Source organism: Mesoplodon bidens, assembly GCF_964165515.1.
Source record: "Mesoplodon bidens genome assembly, chromosome: 6".
NCBI classification, from domain to species: Eukaryota; Metazoa; Chordata; class Mammalia; order Artiodactyla; family Ziphiidae; genus Mesoplodon; species Mesoplodon bidens.
Genome location: NC_138162.1, coordinates 86,043,217 through 86,067,243, shown reverse-complemented (window position 1 = coordinate 86,067,243; position 24,027 = coordinate 86,043,217). Strand labels below are relative to the sequence as shown.

General features: G+C 36.5%; 1 protein-coding gene and 2 pseudogenes across 5 annotated transcripts in view; 2 read left to right on the top strand and 1 right to left on the bottom strand.

Annotated features, from left to right (window-relative positions):
- The window catches only part of VPS13A (vacuolar protein sorting 13 homolog A), a 252,868-nt gene that overhangs the window by 123,735 nt on the left and 105,106 nt on the right, over positions 1 to 24,027 (bottom strand). For 2 of the 3 annotated variants that reach the window (XM_081236830.1, XM_081236829.1), the window contains exons 27-31: positions 12,421 to 12,500; positions 11,370 to 11,435; positions 11,024 to 11,177; positions 10,220 to 10,336; positions 10,039 to 10,142 (exon numbers count right to left, since the gene is read on the bottom strand). In XM_081236830.1, the coding sequence (XP_081092956.1) occupies positions 10,039 to 10,142; positions 10,220 to 10,336; positions 11,024 to 11,177; positions 11,370 to 11,435; positions 12,421 to 12,500 (521 nt within the window). The remainder of the gene's footprint in view (positions 1 to 10,038; positions 10,143 to 10,219; positions 10,337 to 11,023; positions 11,178 to 11,369; positions 11,436 to 12,420; positions 12,501 to 24,027) is intronic. The other variant, XM_081236828.1, reaches the window with a different exon arrangement.
- Positions 3,992 to 5,123, top strand: LOC308618823 (transcriptional enhancer factor TEF-4-like; annotated as a pseudogene). The gene has a single exon. The product of its transcript is annotated as a transcriptional enhancer factor TEF-4-like (transcript).
- Positions 17,266 to 17,675, top strand: LOC308618670 (translation machinery-associated protein 7-like; annotated as a pseudogene). Its single transcript has one exon. The product of its transcript is annotated as a translation machinery-associated protein 7-like (transcript).

Sequence of the window (24,027 nt, the reverse complement as noted above, 5' to 3'; positions counted from 1 at the left end):
TGGATTCAATCCCCCATGCTAATAGGCTAGCAGAAAAAGGAGGCACACTCACTTTCAGACATAAATACTATTCACTTCTGTCTCTATTATCCTATATATGATGTCTGACAGTCAATCATTAGTTACGAGACAACCCAAAAAGCAAGAAGAAAATAAATGACAAAGCAATCAACAGAACCAGACTTGCGTATAACATAGATGTTGGAACTTTCAGCCAGTGGATTTTGAATTATTATGATTACTAAGGTAAGTGCTTCTAGTGGATAACATGGAAAGTATGAATGAACAGACTGAAGAATATGAACAGAGAAATGGAAAACAGAAAAAAGACTCAAAGGGAAATATTAAAGATTAAAAAAACATGGTAATAGATGAAGAATACTTTCAATGGGTTTATTAGCATATTCAATGGAGCCAAGGACAAAATCAGTGAACTTAAAAATAGGTCAAAAGAGGGCTTCCCTGGTGGCGCAGTGGTTGAGAGTCCGCCTGCCGATGCAGGGGACACGGGTTCGTGCCCCGGTCTGGGAAGATCCCACGTGCCGTGGAGCGGCTGGGCCCGTGAGCCATGGCTGCTGAGCCTGCACGTCCGGAGCCTGTGCTCCACAACGGGAGAGGCCATAGCAGTGAGAGGCCCGCGTACCGCAAAAAAAAAAAAAAAATAGGTCAAAAGAAATTACACAAACAAAAAATAATGAGAAAAGAATGGGAAGAGTTGAACAGAGGATCCAAAGGTTATGGGACAATATCTAACAAGAATCTAATAAGAATTTTGGGAACCCAAGAGGAAGACGAATAGGGAGGAGGCGGAGGAGGAAGAGGAGGCGAGGAAGTGAGAGAGTGGAAGCAGAACTATCTGAAAAGGTATAAAAAATATTGAGACAGATCCAGAAAGCTCAGAAAACTCTGAACAGGACAAATATGAAAATGTACTTTCATATACCTAGACATACCACACACAATTTCTCAAGGCAATCAGATAAAGATGAGAAATTATGTACACCTAGCAAAAATATCACTCAGAAAATGAAGGTGAAATAAAAGCCTTTTTTTCCCCCAGTTCTGATGCCTCCTCCCTGCCAAAAGATGCAATAATTCGTAACCTGCAGACTTGCATTAAAAGAAATGATTAAGTTCTTCAAGTAGAAATAAAAATAACAGAATTTTGAAGGTACATGAAGAAATGAGTTCCGGAAATAGTTAGAATGAAGGCAAATACATCTCTTATAAAAAATTAATTGCTCTAAAGAAAACTGACTAAACCCCAGTTGGTAGGTATGCATTGTGGACTTTCAGCATACCCAAAAGTAAAATATATTACAATAATACTGTGAAAGGCAAGAAGTAGGAATTGACAGTACAGCACTGTTAAGAAATGCGATACTACATAAAGCAGTAAAATATTAATGGAAGGTAGACTGTAATATCCCCAATACTATTAATCAATAAAAAACAGAATATCTTCCATAAGTCACATGAGTGACCTGTGACTATCCCCCTTGAGCCCAACAGAAGAGGAGAAAGTTTCATAAGACAGTGTTTAGTGCACAGAGGTTGTGGCCTAGGAGACAACAGGTGTAGATAAGGGGTAAATAAAACACCATACTGAAAAATGGGTATTTTAAGTAAAAATCTGTAAACTGAAATGTAAGGTCCCCACATTCTTCAACCAACTGGCTCCCTGAATCTAGACTGTCAGGCCTATACTTACAGTACTTTTCTAAAAGGAAAATGACTGGCCTGACAGAGGGGAAAAAAAAAAAAAAAAACTTTAGATACTCAAGTTTTGAGGCCATCAAATCACTACATTACTGACTGACCATCTACCGTGAAGTCCACCTGTCCCAACTCCTGCACACACAAAGCTTCCAATGAGCTCTGAATATCTAGGCAAAATTACCAAGTCCTTCTAGGAGAAAGAAAGTGAAATTGTCATCAGAATCATAAGCAGCAATGTGATTGAACACTAGGCCAGAAGACACAGAATAACATGTTTAAGATCATCTAGAAAAAAAATGCAAGCTAAAGAATCAAAATCCAGCCAAAGTACTCTGTAAATATAAATGTAATGCAATATATAGACACTCATGGAGTACTATTCTTATGACTATGAGCCCTGCCTACAGAATCTACCAGGGAATAAACTTTTAAGTAGCCAAAATTTTGAAGATGTCAGCAATAAAGACTGGTGAAAACTCCCATTTAATAAAGAAGAAATGTTTGAATCAGAATATTATCATTTTGCAATCCTTAATGAAATAATGGTTTTTAACATTACAAAAACAACGACAGCTAGACACTGTGCATCCTTTGAAAATACACAACACCAGCTATGAAGTATTCTTGCCCTCCCCAGTCCCTGTAAAAAAAAAAAAAAAATAAAATAACCCTGAATCTCACTGAATGAGATTTAACTATCAATTTACAGGAAATACAGGGAATAGAGGAACATGTTAAATATCATGAGAACACAATCAGCAAAAGCTGATGGAAAATTCTACAAAATAAATAGGATAGCAACAAATGGCAAGGGAGAGAAAGAGACAGAAACTTATAGATTAAAACAGACTTAAGAGGCATATTAATCAAAACACACTGTATGGACCTCCTTTGGATCCTGATCTAAACAAACTAAAGGAAAAAAATTATGAGACAGTCAAGGAAATGAGAACTCACTGGATGGTTGATAACATTAAGAAATAACTGTGCCACCAGTCAGAATGGCCATCATCAAAGAATCTACAAACAATAAATGCTGGAGAGGGTGTGGAGAAAAGGGAACCCTCTTGCACTGTTGGTGGGAATGGAAATTGATACAGCCACTATGGAGGACAGTATGGAGATTCCTTAAAAACTACAAACAGAACTACCATATGACCCAGCAATCCCACTACAGGGCATATACCCTGAGAAAACCATAATTCAAAAAGAGTCATGTACCACAATGTTCATTGCAGCACTATTTACAATAGCCAGGAGTTGGAAGCAACCTAAGTGTCCATCAACAGATGAATGGATAAAGAAGATGTGGCACATATATACAATGGAATATTACTCAGCCATAAAAAGAAACGAAATTGAGTTATTTGTAGTGAGGTGGATGGACCTAGAGTCTGTCATACAGAGTAAAGTAAGTCAGAAAAAGAAAAACAAATACCATATGCTAACACATATATATGGAATCTAAAAAAGAAAATGGTTCTGAAGAATGTAGGGGCAGGACAGGAATAAAGACTCAGATGTAGAGAACGGACTTGAGGACACGGGGAGGGGGAAGGATAAGCTGGGATGAAGTGAGAGAGTGGCATGGACATATATACACTACCAAATGTCAAATAGATGGCTATTGGGAAGCAGCTGCATAGCACAGGGAGATCAGCTCGGTGCTCTGTGACCATCTAGAGGGGTGGGATAGGGAGGGTGGGAGGGAGATGCCAGAGGGAGGAGATATGGGGATATAAGTATATGTATAGCTGATTCACTTTGTTATAAAGCAGAAACTAACACACCATTGTAAAGCAATTATACTCCAATAAAGATGTTAAAAAAAAAAGAAAGAAAGAAATAATTGTGCCCAGCCCCAGGCCAGAAGGCCCACACGGGGGAACCGTAGGCTGGGGCCCCTCTGGACGATGGCAGCGGCTGGACAGGAAGTGAGGAAGGAAGTGAGGAGGGCACTGGTGGCAGTGAGGGGGCGGGGGGAGACAGGGGCCCGGACACAGAGGGTGTATGGAGTCCAGACATCGAACAGAGCTTCCAGGAGGCCCTGGCCATCTACCTACCCTGTGGCTGGTGGAAAATCATCCTGTCTGATGAAGGCAAGATATATGGTTGGAATGAACTGATAGACCGCTACATCAAGCTGAGAACGAGGAAGACTCAAACTTGCAAACAGATCTCTAGTCATATCCAGGTTTTGGCCTGAAGGAAATTGAGGGAAATCCAGTCCAAGCTCAAGGACCAGGTTTTCAAGGACAAAGCTTTCTAGACAATGGCCACCATGTCCTTGGCCCAGCTCATCTCAGCACCTTCCCTGCAGGCCAAACTTGGTCCCGCTGGTCCTCAGGCCCCAGAGCTTTTCCAGTTTTGGTTGGGGGGGTTCTGGGCCCCCCTGCAATGTTCCAGATGTGAAACCATTCTCGCAGACACCGTTCTCCTTGTCACTGACTCTCCTTGTCACTGACTCCTCCATCTACTGACCTCCCAGGGTACGAGCTCCCCCAAGCCCTCTCACCTCCTGCTTTGCCCCACCTGCCCCATCAGCCCCAGCCTGGCAGGCTCGGACTCTGGGCACTGCTCGGTTGCAGCTGGTGGAGTTCTTGGCCTTTATGGAACCTCTGGATGCAGCTGACTCTTACCAGAGGCACCTGGTTGTACACATCAGCCAGCACCAGCCAGCACATCAGCCAGCACTGCCCCAGCCCCAGAGCACCCCGCTTCGGCAATGTGGACATCCGGCAGATCTATGACAAATTCCCTGAGGAAAAGGGTGGTCTGCGGGAGCTGTATGACTGTGGGCCCCCCACGCCTTCTTCCTGGTCAAGCTCTGGGAGGACCTGAACTGGGGGCTGAGTGGTGAGGAGGTGGGGGCCGGCGGCAGCAGTGGTGGCTTCTATCTAGTGAGCAGCCAGTACGAGAGCCTGAAGCACAAAATCCTCACCTGTTCCTCCTGTTCCACCTGTTTGCTTCTTTGGCAAGCAGTTGGTGGAGAACGTGGAGACGGAGCATGCCCAGCTGGAGGATGGGAGGTTCATGTACTGCCTGCTGCGCTCACCAAATTCACCTGGTGAATTTCCTGCACAAGCTTTGGCAGCTACCCGAGCGCTATATGATGAACAATGTCCTGGAGAACTTCACCATCCTCCAGTGGTGACAGAGACACCCAGGAACTGCTGCTCTGCACCACCTACATCTTCGAGGTCTCCACCAGTGAGTGGGGGGTCCAGCACCACATTTACCGCCTGGTCAGGGACTGAAGGGGGACCCCAGAAGTGGCCCAGCCCCAGAATACCCTCCTCCCAGGAAGGACCTCCAGCTTTCCTCACGTTTCTTCCTTGGGGAGGGGGCTGCTCCCTTTTAGGACCTTAAAAGGTGGGTGGTGAGTTGAATGGGCTGGGACTGAGAAGAAAGGATAGATCCTGATATTGGGACCTCACAGGGGTGTCTGAAAGGACAGATCACTCCAGAGCATTTGACACTGGGGACAGGAGTGAGACAACCCCTGGGACAGCACTGGTTTCTGTCTCTGACAGGCACCCTTCCCCTTCTCTGTTTTGGATGTTTTGGAGGGCACCAGTTACACACTGGCTTGTTGCTCTCTGTTTTTCAGGGCCCTCTTCTTCTCAATCTGCCTCTCCTTACCAGCCCCATCCTGGGACCCTGATACCAAATTTTGAAGGTTAACCCTTTCTGTGCAGGAGTAAAGCCAGCTGGGCCCTGGAAATTTTTTTTTTTTTTAACCTAACGAGATATTTATAAGTGGGTGTTAGGGTCATGACATTTTCTCAGCTGGGCAAGCAGTGGGGTGAGGCTTTTAAATCTCATGTCCCCTTCTAAATAAGCTGGGGCGCTAGGCTGTGTTGCCTCCTTCTCCTCCCCTCCCCCCAAAGTGTGTTTTGACAGAGGATAAAGCTATTTTACCAAAAAAGAAAGAAAGAAAGAAAGAATTGCTTGCTTTTTAAAGGCAAAACACCAGTGGGATTGTTTTTTTTTGGTAGACCGTGAAAGGTTGTAAAATTTATATTTATATATGTAAATGCAAAAGTCCAGGAACAGCCAAGACATTATTGAAGAAAATGAACAAGATGGAAGCTGAATTATAAAGCTTAAGAATTAAGCTCAATAATTCAGTTTGGAATTGAAAGGCAGTATAAAATAGTTGTTAAGAGCATAAACTACAGAGCATGAATGCCTGATTTTTACATCCAGGATGTTAGATGAAGCTCTACTAGATATGTGACCTCAAGAAGTTAAACCTTTATGTGCTTCAGTTTCTTTATCCATAATATTGGAAAATGAAATTCTGATCTAAATGGCATTTGTGAAGATTAAATACCTTAATATTTATAAAGCATTTAGAACACTATCCAGCACCAAATAAGGACTATATGTATGTTTGGTACTGATTCAAGGATAAGTAAACCAATGGAACACAAAAGAGAGCCCAGAAATAAATCTATCCATATATCTACACTTAATATTTAATAGATATAGTACTGTATACAAGTAAGAAAAGGATAGCTATTTAAATAAATGATACTAGGAAAAAAACAACCCAGTGTGAAAAAAAATGAAATTGGACCCCAGCCTCAATCATATAGAAAAATCAATTCCAAGTAGGATGAAAGACCTAACAGTGAAAGGCAAAATTATATAACTTTTAGAAGGTCACATAGGGGAATAACTTTATGAATTCAGGGGACGGAATGATTTAGAAGACAAAATTCTCAAACCAAAAAAGAAAAGAATGATAAATTCAACTTCATTAAAATTAATAACTTTTGTTCATCAAAAGACATCATAATCAAACTGGGAGTAACTATTTGAAACACAAACTAAGCAAGGAATAATGTATAAAATATTAAATGATTTCCTACAAATCAATAAAGAAAAAAATAAACGTTCCTTCCTCTAAAATTGATAAATTAAACCAGGTGTCAGCAAACTACAAATAGCAGGATTAGGTAAAAATGGTTTATATACTTTTAAGTAGTTAAAAAAACATCTAAATAATATTTTGTGACATATGCAAATTATATGAAATTTACATTTTATTATCCATAAAATAAAATTTTACTGGAACACAGCCAAATCACTCATTTACACAAATGACTGCTTTCACACTACAAGAGCAGGGTTGAATAGTTGCAACAAAAACTTCATGGCCCACAAAGCCTAAAACACTTACAATCTGGCTATTCACAGAAAAAGTTTACTGGCACCTGAGTTAAACTAATAGGCATCTCATAGAAGAGCAAGTATAAATAGTCTATAAGTATATGAAAAGATGTGCAATTTCATTAGTGGTAAGAAAAATACAAACTGAAAACACCATATTATACACTCCAGATCTTCGAAAAATGTAATATCTGACAATTCCAAGCACTGGCATTGAAATGAAATACCAGATCTCTCTTCCACCGCTCCTGGGAGTACATATGCCACTAGAAATATAGATTCTCTGAAACATGCTTGCATGAGATATGTCCAAGAACATATCAGGAGACATGTATTGATACAAGACTAGTTACAGAAGCAATACTCATAAAAACAAAAAAGTAGAAACCAAATATCCATCAACAGAACAATGAATAAATAACCAGTGGTAATAAAAATGAATGAACTATACCTACAAACATCAACATGGATACACCTCAAAAATATAATGAATGATAAGATGCAAGGCTAAAGAAATACATATAAAATATGATATCCTTTAAAAAGGGGAGTGCAAGATGAAACAACGTATTACGTAAGGATTCATACATAGTTGGTAACATTTATTAAAAATACAAAAAGCCGGACATAGTTAACTCTCCAAGGAGACAGTACAATAAAGTCAAATTAGGGCATACTGGTGACTTCTGGGGTATGTTCTATTATTTGGCTTGAGGGTTGGGTATAAAGGTATTTGTTTTACTGTTGTTCTTTACATTATATTACTTGCTTTTGTGTATATGCTATATTTCAAAATAAAACATGTATTTCCAAATACCACAAAACTGGGCAATATATTGTTTAAGGATGCAAACATATAAGGTTAAAAACTACAATGAAGGGCTTCCCTGGTGGTGCAGTGGTTGAGAGTCCGCCTGCCAATGCAGGGGACATGGGTTCATTCCCCGGTCTGGGAAGATCCCACATGCCATGGAGCAGCTGGGCCCGTGAGCCATGGCCGCTGAGCCTGCGCGTCTGGAGCCTGTGCTCCGCAATGGGAGAGGTCACAGCAGTGAGAGGCCCACGTACCGCAAAAAAAAAACAACAAAAAAACAAACAAAAAAAACTACAATGAAGAGTAAGGAGGAAAAAAAGCAAAGATATACAATTTATATAATAGCTTGTTATCATCTCAATTTGTAATAAAAATATGTAAGAACAATAGAAACAAAACCATATGTGCAAGAATTCCAGAAAAGACCCACATTACCAAATCTCACTCAAGAAGAACAAGAAAATCTGATTAGACTTACATCAAGTAAAGAAATGGAACAGTAATTAAAAATTCTTCCCCACAGAAAACCTCAAAGCCACACAGCTTCACTGCTGAGTTCCATCCAACACTTAAGGAAGACATAATATATACCAATTCTATATAAATCTTTCAGAAAACAGATGAGAAAACACTTCCAAATTCATTTTATGAAGACAATATTAGCCTGATACTAAAGACAGAAAAGTATAAAACAGTGAGAAATACTGGTGTATCTACCACCAAGAATTAACAAGTTTAACAACTGGATAAATTTTTAAACACCCATAATTTACAGTGATATTTTATTTCATGAGAATGTCAGGTCAGCTAGAATCTTTTTCAGGTTATGGCACACATAAATAATAGTATCTGTACAATGATACTAGTATAAATGAATGCTGCTCCAGGACAGAGTCAAATAATCTGAGAACTCTAGTCCTTTATCCAGCTGCCCAGAAAGCTGAAGGGCTCAATATATTATACTTAAAACCCACTCAGGGCACAATAGTGTGTCATGGAACAGTAATTACAAAGCTCTGATCCAGGGCAAAAAGATTATGTCTCTTTGGTTCCTTGACAAGTAGAGAGTTATGAAGGTAGTTTGCTTAAAAATCATATACATTGGAATCAAAGTCAAGAAATATGGAAAGGAAAACGGGGTGGGACAAGAAGACACAAGTGAGAAACTTCATTTTGTAGCTTTTCTTAAGTTGGATTTTTAACCTTAAAGATGCATTAAAAATAAAATTACAGTGAAAAAAAGTAAATGTCTTAGGTTATAATATCAGTTCCATTACTAACTACTTGTATGACTTTTAGTAGATTCATTTATTTATTACCTTTACTTTCTAAATAGGACAAATAAAATGGACAATCTACTTCCTAAATGCTCTAATACTATAATTTTTCAAATAAAAGCAATGGAAGCAAATCAAACCATGGCTTCTGAAAAATTTCTTGTTCTTTATTCCTATGAGCCATGTACCTTTGATGTTTTGGGGACTCTTGTTATCTCATACTAACAAACCACAATAAGAAAATATAAGGCATAAGAATTTTTATTTAACATAAAAATCAGGTCATCATTGTATATCATCTGTATTATTTGCTAATAAGCCTATATATCTATTTCCTTTCTTCCTGTCACATTCCAAACTTTGACTTCCTGACTCAACAAGTACCTCATCCTTTTCTAATCCTACTATTTGATATTCTCTTCACTCCTTTAAATATACCACCTTACCCAGATGCTCCATTGTTTAAAGATTATCCGTCCAACTCCACAATAGTATCTAGTCCAAGAACCTTACTCTCTTGCACCCAGTAACAACAAAAGGACCTATCCTTCAACCACTAGCCACCTAGTTCAAAGGACTCTCTTAACATTATAATGCTATGTTAGTAAGTATCCATGAAAATAAACTTTAAAAAAAAAATCTCATTTATTCAATCTGACTTCATATCCTCTGCTCTGAAATCTGAAATGCATTACAAGGTTCATAATACTTCAAAATAGCAAAAAGATAAAAAGTAAATAAGGCATTTGTTACTCCCCTACCCTCCCCCCAACAAAAGCACTCCACAACTAAGTTCCAGCAGTATCACTTGTACTAATTTCATTTATGAGATACTTAATCGTCATTTTACAAATAAACAGATTCTGAGATTAGGCCACCCGACTACTGAAGAGCAGGACTAAAATAAGAACCTAATTATGCCTAACTTCAAAGCCCATGGACCTACTAAGACACACTGCTAAAATCTGATGACTGTTTCATTTATACCTATGAACAATCTTAAAGGACAATTATATTTAATAATGTTAATGAATAGAAACAAATTCATACCTTTTTGTATACAGCTGCTATATCAGAATCCAGAACAATTATATTCTTTAGCTTTGCATTTATTTCAGTCACTGATGGCCTCATAATCATCTCAGAATCAAGCCCTAAGGGAAAAAAAATTATTAAATTCTTTTTCCTTCATTTAATAGTTCTGAATTTACTTTTCCTCAAATCTTATTACCTTCAATCTTAATTTCTGAAATGTTATGTTTCTGATCTTGAATAAAGATCTGTAAACATGATAATTCTGCTAAAATCTGTAAGGTAATAATATCTTCATTCTTGGATAGTTTTAAAGCTGCAAAAAGAAAGTCATATTGTAAAACATAAGACAAAACTTTTAGTGGTTACCTTACTACACTTATAAAGTAACTGAAATATCACAACAATGATAATGCTAGAGGAAAACGTGATTTGCAAATTGAAAGCAAGCAATATATTACCTACTAAATTAGGAATGCTAAAGAAAATCAAATCCAATGAAAACAAAGCCAAACAAGTGCAAAGAGACAAAACAAAAATAGTTCCTAGATGAGAATAACATTTGAAACTAAGAGGTTGTAGTTGTAAAATCATAAATCTTTTGAGATTTAATGATTACAGGGTGATACATGTTATTATCAAACTTGCAACTTTTGACTGCTTAAAAAAGCACTGATTAAAAAATATACTCTCATATTATTCAAATTTTGTTAGTTCTATTTTTCTAATTTAAATAATATTAAATGCATGAAATTTAATTACACTAAATACTTTTACTGTATAATCTTCAACTAAAATGAATGATAAGATAAATAAAAGCCACTTTTCTTCAGCAATAATCACTTTATTATTATTTTCTAAAATTAACCTGGTATATAATGAATCTTTCTAAATATTAATCTAGCAATAGAATTCTAAAGCCAATATTATAATAATAATGCAAAAGCCAAAACTTATTGATCTACTTAGTAAAAATTTGATGTTGAATTTTAAAGAAACATACGTATTTTTTTAATAAACTCTCCTTTGTCTTCAGTCTCTGCAATATGCACTGGGGCTGATTTTTCCTCCGAATATGGAAGGATATTATTAAAATAATTTATTGTATTCAGAAGTGCTTCAGTATGTAAATGAATATCCAAAGAGGAAAAATTCACCTAAAGAACAAAGCTGATTTTAGTAATACAACAAATATTCGTCTGTATTCTTTGTGGTATAAAGGATACAATTTATAATATTCAATTTTTATCCTCAAGGATCTTATAGTTCTAGTTATAAAATAATTTTCATAAAATATTTGCTTAGAAATACAGTATCTAATTAAAAAATAAATTATTATTCACCTATACCTTAATCAGTTGCACAACATTGTTATAGGTGTCCTTCAACATGGTTATGGGTAAATTCTTTTCAGCCTATACAAAGTGAAAACATCAAATCTGTTAGATTTTCATAGGAAGACATATGCATATATATAATTACATAATGGTCCTAACACACATTTATATAATTTTTCCAGCTATATATATATATAATTACTTAAACAAACGATTGCTTCACCAGAACAAATTTGCTAAGTATTCAATAAATGTTACGTACTATCTTGCTTATTATCAAGAGTGGATATTTAGGTATTATCACATGTAGAGGACAATCATTTAGTCAGCAACAACTCTGTAAGATACTTCCCAAATCTTCCTATATGTTAAAACAAAATTTTGATGGAACAGTCGCCAGGTAACAAATACTCTGTGGTATCTTTAGATTTGGAACATTTCTACAATATAAAGGTGTTTAATTCATAAACAACAAAACACTAAAATATCTATATAAATAATAATAAAAAATGGTCTTAAAAGTGATGTAATTCTCATTTAGCATTAAGTACTGTAATTATTAAAATAACATGGCACTTACATAAAAACAGGTCAATGAAAACAAGGGCTAAATCATATGTAGACCACAGTACACATAAAAACTTAATAAATGACGAAATGGTTATCAATGCAATAGGAAAGGAATAGAGTCACTGACAGCAGGAAAATTAGGTAACTTCAGACAATGGTGGGAAATCAAGTGAAAGCCTCATCTTGTATCCTATACCACAATAAATTCCATCAAGACTGAAAAGTTTGTTGACATCCTGATGGGGGCGAAATAGCCAAACTGCAGGTCATTTCTACTTAGAATGTGGGCTGCTTATTATCTTGCTATGTGAAGTGTTTATAAATCACAAGTATCTAACAGAGGATGACAAAACAAAAAAATCTTAAACTTTTAGGAGTTATAGCGATCACATCAGAATGAAGATTAAACTGAATATTGCTAAACCTATAAAACTTGATTTTAACATTTCAGCAGTATGCTTACCATAACAAGAATATAAATCAAACTACTTACCTTCACATATTCCAGTGTTAACAGATCTTCCATTGTGTTATCCAGTGTTGTAATCAAATAAACTGGTTTCTTGTTTTCATCTAAAAATAATTTCTAAAATTATTCTTTCATAGAAAAACTAATGGAAAATAAATGCAGGCAATATTAATAATTACAGAATTGGAAAAGAAGGATTTCCTGTATCATATCAATTCTGGGCCTTGATTTCTGTATTACTCAACTCAGGTCCTTCATCCTTTATTTTAAACTCTAAAAATGTAATTTCATCTCACAATTCCCTTCTCTTATGCCACAACACTGAAGATTCTTACCCTTCTAAACCTAGACAGGAACTGAAGTAAGAAAAAGTAGCAATCAGTTAAAGAAAAAACAGAATGTTTATTAGGAACGATGAAAGGACATGAAGAGATTCTAGTTCTGAGTCATAGAAATAGCCAGAAAGAAAACTGTCAGAATCTCTAAAATCCTAGTTGTAGAGAAAAAGCATCAGGTATCTGATGAGAAACTAAATTGTTGTCTGTATTAGTTTAGATTAAAATAAACTCTATTACCATATTATCAGTCTTTACTAGTTGTATTGTTGCTGCTGCTCAAAATCTAAGAAGATAAGTGAGGAAACTGCTGTAGAATAGTATTTTGTGTAAAGTCTTTATAATTATCACCAGCAAATTACTTACGACTGTTCAAAATCAATAACTAGATACTGGAAGAAAGGACTACAAACCAATCATACTACTCTTCAGGAAAAAAATGCAACATATTTCCACAGAATCCTCCAGGTTTGAAAGCTTATTAGCAATTAAGCTAGCCTTCTACTGTAGATGCTAATCACATTTCAATCCTTAAGAAGGTCTCCACTTTTTTCACACATTTATTCATTCACCGATTGAATATTTACTGATCATTTATTTTGTGTAAGAAACTATGCTATTCACTTCTTCCTACTCTAAGAAAACAGAAGTAAATATATTACAAAATAGGTGCACTGATAATTATATATCTTGTATTATGTGTGTAAGGGTTTTCTTATCCTTTGCTTTTAGGAAAACAAAAAATTATAAAAAACATAAATATTAACAACTGCTGTAATACTTCTGGATTACTGGTGAACACTATCAAGTTGGTTTACTTTTCTTTCCAACTGCCAGAGCAAACTTTGATGTAAAAAGCATAATAAAGCAGAACTTTATATCTTCCACGTATGATAGTTTTTTCAGGAAGAGATAATCATAACACAATTCACCACATGCAAGTTCTCAGAGGCTACAGAACAAGTGTAGAGTATGGAACTAAAATGTATAAATCACATCCAATGATTAAGTTTTCAGGCCACAATACTTAATCTGCTTCCCAAAATACAAAGATCACTTTTGGGCTTCCCTGGTGGCGCAGTGGTTGAGAGTCCGCCTGCCGATGCAGGGGACACAGGTTCGTGCCCCGGTCCGGGAAGATCCCACATGCCGCAGAGCGGCTGGGCCCGTGAGCCATGGCCGCTGAGCCTGTGCGTCCGGAGCCTGTGCTCCGCGACGGGAGAGGCCACAGCAGTGAGAGGCCCACATACACCAAAAAAAAAAAAAAAAAAAAAAAGATCACTTTTAATTCAGGGCTCACAAAAAAAGGGGAAGTTTGCATTATACCAGTTAACTGACATCTTTTGTCTGGGAATGAGTTTCCAGAGAAGATGGCCTTCTCAAATCCTTGAGATGTACATAAGCATATTCTTTACCTTTCTTATTCCCACAGATAGTTCATTTTTACTTTAGTTCTCTAACTCCCTTATTTTCTGTATCTCAATTCGCTGGGGAAAAAAATTCCTAAATGAGTTCAAAAGATTTCACAAGACAGCTTCCATTTAAAACTTAAATAACTTATAAACATTAAAAAAAAAAGACAATCATCAAAAGAACATGGAGGAATTCCCTGGTGGTCCAGTAGTTAGGATTCGGCACTTCACTGCCAGGGTCCAGGTTCTATCCCTGGTCAGGGAACTAAGATCCTGTGAGCTGCGCAATGCAGTCAAAAAATAATTTTTTAAAAATTAAAAAAAAAAAGAACATTGATTCTAGGACAGCTAAGAGTAAGGTACTTTTATACACATGCAAATAGAACACATTCATGTGGTCTCAAAAACAAAAGTAAAGCCCTACTAACTTTTAGTTAGAAAAAAATTATTTTAGCCAACTGTATCGATGATCACTTTGAACATCAATGGTCTAAATGCACCAATTAAAAGACAACAATTGCCAAAATGGATCAAAAAAACAAGACCCAAGTATACACTGTCAACAAGAAACCCACTTTAAATATAAAAGTACATATAGATTGAAAGTAAATAGATGTTGAAAAATATATTATGTTAACACTAATAAGAAGAAAGCAGAGATAGCTATACAAATTTTCAGAAAGAGGAGACTTCAAAGCATGCAAAAGTTATCAGGGATAAAGAAAGGCATTGTATAATGATAAAGGGGTCAATTCTCCATTAGAACACAACAATCCTTAAGGTGTACTTATCTAACAATAGAAAGTAAAAGTGATAATGCTGCAAAGAGAAATAAATGAACCCACTACCATATCAGAACGCTTCACACCCCTCTATCAGAAATGGACAGATCTAGCAGACGAAAAATCAGTAAGGACACAGTTGAACTCAGTAATACCATCAAATAACTGGATGTAATGGATGTCTACAGACTACTTCCTCCAGCAAGAGCAGAATATTCATTCTTCTTAAGCTCACATGTAATATTCACCAAGATCAACCACATTCTCAGCCACAGAACACACCTTAGCAAATGTTAAAAAAAGAAATCATACAACGTCTGCCTTCAGACCACAACAGAATTAAAATAGAAATCAATAACAGAACAATAGTTGGAAAATTCCAAAATATTTGGAGAATAAACAACACACTTCTAAGGAACACATAAGTCAAAAAGAAATCTTGAAGAAAGAATTAAAAAACACTTGGAACTGAATAAAAATGACAACACACCTAATCAAAATCTGTGGGCTATATTGAAAGCTGCACTTAGAGGGAAACATAGCATTGAATGCATATATTAGAAAAGAAGATTTAAAATCAATAATCTATGCTTCCACATCTTAGGAAACTAGAAAAAGAAGAAGAGAACAAATCCAAAGTAAGCAAAAGTAAAGAAATAATAAAAATTAGATCAGAAATCAATGAAACCAAAAGCAAGAAATCATTAGAGAAAATCAAAGAAACCAAAAGTGGTTCTCTGAAAAAAATCAACAAAGTTATACATCTCACCAGGCTAACTTAGGAAAAACAAAGAGAACACAAATTATTAGTATCAGAAATGAAACAGAGAACATCACTATAGGTATCATGCACATTAAAAGAATAAAGAAATACTATGAACAACTCTGCCCACCAATTTGATAACCTAATAAAATGGAACAATTCCTTGAAAGACATACTCTGTCAAACTCACACAGGAATAAATAAACAAACTGAATATCTATTAAAGAAATTAAGTCAATAATTAATACCCTTCCAAAACAGAAAGCACCAGGCTCAGATGGGTTCACTAGTGAATGTTAACATTTAAGGAAGATACTATACCAATTCTGTACAATCTCTTTCAGACTATAGAAACAGAAAATACTTCTTAACTCATTCTATGAAGCCTGAATTACCCTAATACCAAAACTACACACACAAACACACAGACCAAAACAACAACAACAACAACAACAACAACAACAAAAACACGGGGAAGGAGGAAGAAGGGAAGAAGAGAACTACAGGACAGGAATTTTCATAGGAATTTTCATTAACACAGATGCAAAAATCTTCAACAAAATAACAGCAAATTAAATCCAACAGTGGAAAGAATTATGCACCATAACCAAGTAGGATTTATCCCAAGGTAACAGGCTGGTTCAACATTCGAAAATCAACTGACATAATCCATCACATCCATAGGCTAAAGAAGAAAAACCACATGATCATATAAATTGATACAGAAAAGGCATCTGACAATATCCAACAACCACTCATGATAAAAGCTCTCAGTAAACTAGGAATAAAAGAGAACTTCCTCAACTTGATAAAGAGTATCTTCAAACAACCTACAGCTAACATCATAATGGTGAGAAACTCAAAGCTTTCACACTAAGGAACAAGGTAAGGATGTCCTTCCCCTCTTACCACCCATTTTCACATTGTAATGTAGGTCTTACCAAATACAATAAGAGAAGAAAAGAAATAAAAGGTATACAGACTAGGATGCAGACTGGGATGGAAGACATAAAACTGTTCACAGATTACATGATCATATATGCACAAAATCTAAAAGAATCAACAATAAAAAAACTCAAACTAGTATGTCATTATAGTAAGGTTGCAGGATACAAGTCAACGGCTTTCCTATATACCGAAAAAGGACAAAGTGGAATTTGAAATTAAAAACACAATTTTTATTTACATTAGCACCCCAATAATGTAATTCTTAGGGGAAAAATCTAATAAAATATGCACAAGACCTCTATGAGGAAAACTACAAAACTCTAATGAGTGAAATCAAGAATCCAAATATATGGAGAGATGATCCATGTTCATGGATAGGAAGACTCAACAGTTCCAAGATGTCAGTTATTCCCAACCCGATCTATAGATTCAATGCAATACCAATCAAAATTCCAGGAACCAATTCATGTATATTGACAAATTGATTCTAAATTTCATAAGGAGAGGCAAAAGACCCATTATACCTAAGACAATACAGACAGTCCCCAACTTAAGATGGTTTGTATCATGATTAAAAAAACTGATATCCGCATCTGGTGGCAGGCTCTGGGGAAGGGGTGGCAGGTGCCATGTCGGGCCTCAAAGGTGGCTAGAAGAAGCCCCTGAAGCAGCCCAAGAAGCAAGCCAAGGAGATGGATGAGGAAGATAAGGCATTCAAGCAGAAACAGAAGGAGGAGCAAAACAAACTTGAGGAACTAAAAGCGAAGGCCACGGGGAAAGGCCCCCTGGCCACAGGTGGAATTAAGAAATCTGGCAAAAAGTAAGTTGTTCCTTGTGCCTGAGGCAATGATGATCCTTAGTTCCATTCCTGTTTAAACATCTGGACTAAACATCTGGATTCCCTACCATAACATCTGTTGCCACCTATAGCTAGAATGAAGTGTTGTCTTGGAACCTATTGTACATTTAAGAATAAACATTTGTAAAAAAAACAAAACAAAACAAAACAAAAAAACTGATAAACTTACAACTACTGTACCCTTACAACCATACTGTTTTTCACTTTCAGTACAGTATTCAATAAATTATATGAGATATTCATCACTTCATAATAAAATAGGCTTTGTGTTAGATGATATTGCTCAACTGTAAGCTAACATAAGTGTTCTGAGGATGTTTAAAGTATGCTAGGCTAAGCTATGGTGTTCAGTAAATCAGGGGAATTAAATGCATTTCAACTTAGAATATTTTCAACTTACAATGGTTTATTGTGACACAATACCATCGAAAGTTGAGGAAGATCTATATTAAAGGAGAAGAACAAAGTTGAAGGACTGACACTACCTGATTTTAGAACTTGCTATAAAGTTACAGTAATCAAGGCACTGTGGTACTGGCAAAAGAACAGACAAAACAGATCAATAGAACACAACAGAGAGTCCAGAAATAGACTTCCCTAAATATACTGAATTGATCTTGGACTAAAGAGCAAAAGCAATACAATGGAGAAAGACAGTCTTTTTGACAAATGTTGATGGACTAAATGGATATCCACACACACAAAGCCACCCTTCACAAAAATCAACTCAAAATGGATGATGTATCTACATATATAATACAAAACTATAAAATTTCAAGAATATGGGAGAATATCTAGACATCCTTGGATTGGCAATGACTTTTTTTTTTTGTGGTACGCGGGCCTCTCACTGTTGTGGCCTCTCCTGTTGCGGAGTATAGGCTCCGGATGCGCAGGCTCAGCGGCCATGGCTCATGGGCCCAGCCGCTCCACAGCATGTGGAATCTTCCCAGACCGGGACACGAACCCGTGTCCCCTGCATCGACAGGCGGACTCTAAACCACTGCGCACCAGGGAAGCCTGGCAATGACTTTTTAGGATCCAACACCAAAGGCATGATCAACGAAAGAAAGAATCAATACACTGGACTTCATTAGAAATAAAAATTCTTCTCTGCAAAAGACTATGAGAATGAAAAGACAAGCCACAGACCGGAAGAAAATATCTGCAAAAGACACATATGATAAAGGACTATTATCCAAAATATACAAAGAATTCTTTAAATTCAACAAGAAAACAAACAATACAATTTAAAAAATAGGCCAAAGAATTTAACAGAGACCTCACCAGAAAAGATATACAGATGGCAAATAAACATATGAAAAGATGTTCTACATGTTATCATCAAGGAAATGAAATTAAAACAACAATAAGATACACTACACACCTTATTAGGATGCTCAAAATCCAGGCCACTGACACCAAACACTAGTGAGGATATGGAGCAACAGGAACTCTCTTCATTACTGATGAGGATGCTAAAAGGTACAGCCACTTTGGAGAATGTTTGAGAGCTTCTTATAAAAGTAAACATACACTTATATTAGACTCAACAGTTGTGCTCCTTGGTATTTACCCAAAGAAACTGAAAACTTATGTCCACACAAAAACCTGCATATGGATGTTTACTGCACCTTTACTCAGAACTGGCAAAACTTGGAAGCAACCAACACATCCTCTGGTACTTGAATGGATAAACTGTGGTACATCACACAGTGTATTAAGTGCTAAGAAGAAATGAACTACCAAGTCATGAAAAGACATAGAGATAACTTAAATACATATTAGTAACTGAAAGAAGCCAGTCTGGAAAAGCTAGATACTATATAATTCCAACTATATGACATTCTGGAGAAGGCAAAACTATGGACAAAGTAAAAAGATGAGTGGTTGCCAGGGACTGAGGGAGGACAGGAAAGGATGAATAGATGGATCACAGAAGGCTTTTAGGGCAGTGAAACTACTGTGTATGATACTGTAATATTGGATACATGTCATTATATATTTGTTCAAAACACTTAGAATGCACAACACCAAGCTGAACCAAGTAAACTATAGAATTTGGGTGTAGTGTGTCAATGTAGGTTCATCAACTGCAACAAATGTATCACTCTGGTGGAGAATATTTATAATGTGAGAGGCTATGCCTGTGTAGGTGCAGGGGATATATGTTAAATCTCTATCATCTGCTCAACTGTGCAGTGGATCAAAAACTGCTCTAAAAATAAAGTCTATTAAAATAGTTTTAATGTCATCCCTACACATAATGTTCTTACGCTAAAAAGGAGTATAATGAAATTAAACTAATGAATAGTTTATCTTTTCCTTTAATTGAGGTATAAATGACACAAAACATTATATTAGTTCCGGGTGTACAACGTGACTCCATATTAATATACATTGTGAAATGATCACCACAATAAGTTAACATCTGTCCTCACACTTAGAAATTCTTCTTCTTGTGATGAGTACTTTTAAGATTTGCTCTTTCAGCAACTTTCAAATATGCAAAACAGTATTCTTAACTACAGTCACCATGCTGTACTTTACATCTGTATGACTTACTTTATAACTGGAAGTTTGGGCCTTTGGACCCCCTTCACCCATTTTCTGCAGCCCCACCCCCCCTACCTATGGTGGCAACGACCAATCTGTTCTCTGTACTACGTTGGTTGTTTTTTTTTTTTAGATTCCACAAATAAGCAAGATCATACCATATTTATCTTTTGCTGACTTATTTCACTTAGCATAATGCCTTCAAGGTCCATTCATGTTGTCACAAATGGCAAGATTTCATTCCTTTTAATGGCTGAGTAGCATTTAATGGTATCTATTGGGTTGGCCAAAAAACTTCGTTTGGGTTTTTCCATAAGCTCTTATGGAAAAACCCGAGTGAATTTTTTTGGCCAACCCAACAGATAGCACATCTTTATCCATTCACCTATTAATGGACACTTAGGTTGCTTCCATATCTTGGCTATTGTCAGTAATGCTGCAATGAACATGAGGGTGCACATATCTTATCATGTGAGTGTTTTTGCTTTCTTCAAATAAAAATTCAGAAGTGGAATTGCCAGATCAGATGGTAATTCTATTTTTAACTTTTTGAGGAACTTTAATACTGTTTTCCATAGTGTCTGTACCAACTTACATTCTCATCAACAAAGCACAAGGGTTCCCTCTTCCCACATCCTCATCAACACTTTTTATTGCTTGTCTTTTTGATAACAGCCATTCTAACAGGTATGAGGTTATATCTCGTGGTTTTGATTTGCATTACACTGATGATTAGTGAGTTGAGCATCTTTTCATGAACCTGTTGGCTAGTTGTATGTCTTGTTTGGAAAAAATGCCTATTCAGATCCTCTGTCCATTTTTTTTGTTTGTTTTTTTCCCTATTGAGTTGTATGAGTTTTTTTATATTATTTTAGATATTAACACCTTATATCAGATATACGAATTGCAATTACATAACTGTTTCATAGCCTGGCTTTTCATTTAGTTGATGGTTTCCAGTGCTACGCAGAAGCTTTTAGTTTGATGTAGTCACATTTGTTTATTTTTGCTTTTGTTCCCTTTTGGGAATCAGAACCAAAAAAATCATCACCAAGACCAATGTCAAGAAGCTTACTGCTTATGTATTCTTCTAGGAGTTTTATGGTTTTAGGTCTTACATTCACATCTTTAATCCATTATGAGTTAATTTTTATTTATGGTGTAAGATAGTAGTCCATTTTCATTCTTTTCCATGTGGCTGTCCAGTTTCACCAGCATCAATTATTGAAGTTACCCTTTCCTCAACGTATATTCTTGGCTCCTTTGTCATAAATTAATTGATCACAGTTACGTGGGCTTATTTCTGGGCTCTCTATCATGTTCCACTAATTGATGTGTCTGTTTTTATGCCAGTACCATACTGTTTTGATTACTATTGCTTTGTAATATAGTTAGAAATCAGGGCTCATGATGCCTCCAGCTTTGTTCTTCTTTCTCAAGATTGTTTTGGCTATTCAGGTCTCCCATGGTTCCACACAAATGTCAGAATTATTTGTTCTAGTTCTGTGAAAAATGTCATTGGTATTTTCATAGAGACTGCATGGAATCTGTAGACTGCCTTAGGTAGGATATACATTTTAACAGCATTAATTATTCCAACCCATGAGGCACAGAATATCATTCTGTTTATTTGTGTTTTTTTCAATTTCTTTCATCAGTGTCTTATAGCTTTCAGTGGATAGGTCTTTTACCTCCTCAGTTAAATTTATTCCTAGGTATTTTGTCCTTTTTGAATCAATTGTAAATGGCACTGTCTTCTTAATTTCTCTTTCCTGTTAGTTTGTTATTAGTGTACAAAAATGCAACAGATTTTAGTATGTTGACTTTGTATCCTGCAACTTTAATGAATTGGTTAATTAGTTCCAACAGTTTTTTTGTTGGAGTCTTTGGAGTTTTTGTACATATAATATCATGTCTTCTGCAATAGTGACAGTTTTACTATTGGATCGATTAATAAATCAAAAGAGAAATTTAAAAATATCTTGAGACAAATGGAAATAGAAATACAACATACCAGGGGGCTTCCCTGGTGGCTCAGTGGTTGGGAATTTGCCTGCCAATGCAGGGGACATGGGTTTGTGCCCTGGTCCAGGGGGGATCCCACATGCCGTGGAGCAGCTAAGCCCGTGCGCCACAGCTACTGAGCCTGTGCTCTAGAGCCCGTGAGCCACGACTACTGGGCCCAGGTGCCACAACTGCTGAAGCCCACATGCCTAGAGCCCACGCTCCACAGTGGGAGGGGCCACCACAGTGAGAAGCTTGCGCACCACAAGGAAGGGTAGCCCCCACTCGCCACAGCTGAACAAAGCCTGCACACAGCAACGAACACCCAATGCAGCCAAAAAAAGAAAAAAAAAGAAATACAACATACCAAAATTTATGGGATGCAGCAAAAGCAGTTCTAAAGGAGAAAAGCATGGATGTCTACTTTAAGAAACAAGAAAATCTCAAACAACCTTATTTTTTACACATCAAGAAATTAGGCAAAAAAAAGAACAAAACCCAAAGTTAGTAGAAGTAAAAAATAACAAAGAAAGAGGAGAAATAAATGAAACAGAAACCAAAAGACAGCAGAAAAGATAAATTAAACTAAAGAGCTGATTCTTTGAAAAGACAAACTTGACACACCTTTAGCTAGATTCACCATGAAAAAGAGAGGGCTCAAATAAATATAATCAGTTATGAAAAAGGAGATGTGACACATGATACCACAGAAATTTAAAGGATCACAAGAGACTAGCATGGATATTTTTATATGTTAACGAACTGGACAACCTAGAAGAAATGGATAAATTTCTAGAAACATACAATCTTCCAAGACAGAGTCATGAACAAATAAGAAGTCTGAATAGAGCAATAAGTCCTAAGGAGATCGAATCAAAACCTCCCAACAAAAAAAAATCCAGGAATAGATGGCTTCACTGGTGAATTCTATCAAACATTTAAAAATAATTAATACCAATCCTTCTGAAACTCTTCCCAAAAAAATAGAAGAGGAGGAAATATCTGCAAACTCATTTTTCGAGGCCAGCATTACCCTGATACCAAAACCAGACAAGGACACCACATGAAAAGAAAATTACAGGCCAATATTCCTGATGAATATAGGTGCAAAAATCCTAGGGCTTCCCTGGTGGTGCAGTGGTTGAGAGTCCACCTGCCGATGCAGGGGACACAGGTTCGTGCCCCGGTCCAGGAAGATCCCACATGCCGTGGAGCAGCTGGGCCCATGAGCCATGGCCGCTGAGCCTGTGCGTCCGGAGCCTGTGCTCCACAATGGGAGAGGGCACAGCAGTGAGAGGCCCGCGTACCGCAAAAAAAAAAAAAAAAAAAAAATCCTCAACATTACCAAACCAAATTCAATACTATATTAAAAGGTTCAAACTCCAAGATCTCGTGGAATTTGTTCCAAGGATGTTGCAGTTCAACATCCACAAATCAATCAACATGATATACCACGTTAACAAAATGAAGGATAAAAACCATATGATCATCTCAATAGATGCAGAAAAAGCATCTGACAAAATTCAACATCCATTTAATATAAAAGCTTTCTACAAAGTGGGAATAGAGGGAATGTATCTCAACATAATAAAGGCCATCTATGACAAGCCCACAGCTAATATACTACTCAACAGTGAAAAGCTGAGAGCTTTTCCTCTAAGATCAGGAAGAAGAGAAGGATGCTGACTTTGCCACTTCTATTCAACATAGTATTGGAAGTCCTAGCCAAAGCAATTAGGCAAGAAAAAGAAATAAAAAGCATCCCAATTGGAAGTGAATAGTTTTTCTTAATATTCTGATGGAATTCATGAACCATTCAGAATTATGTTTCAAGGAAAAACCTCAAAATGTAAAGGAGGAAAAAACAACAACAACTCTTCTAAAAGCCTGCCAAAGCAAACAGAAACATTTTCTAAGACATCATATAATTTATATGTTAGGATTTGGGATATAAATTGTTTGTGGTAGGCAG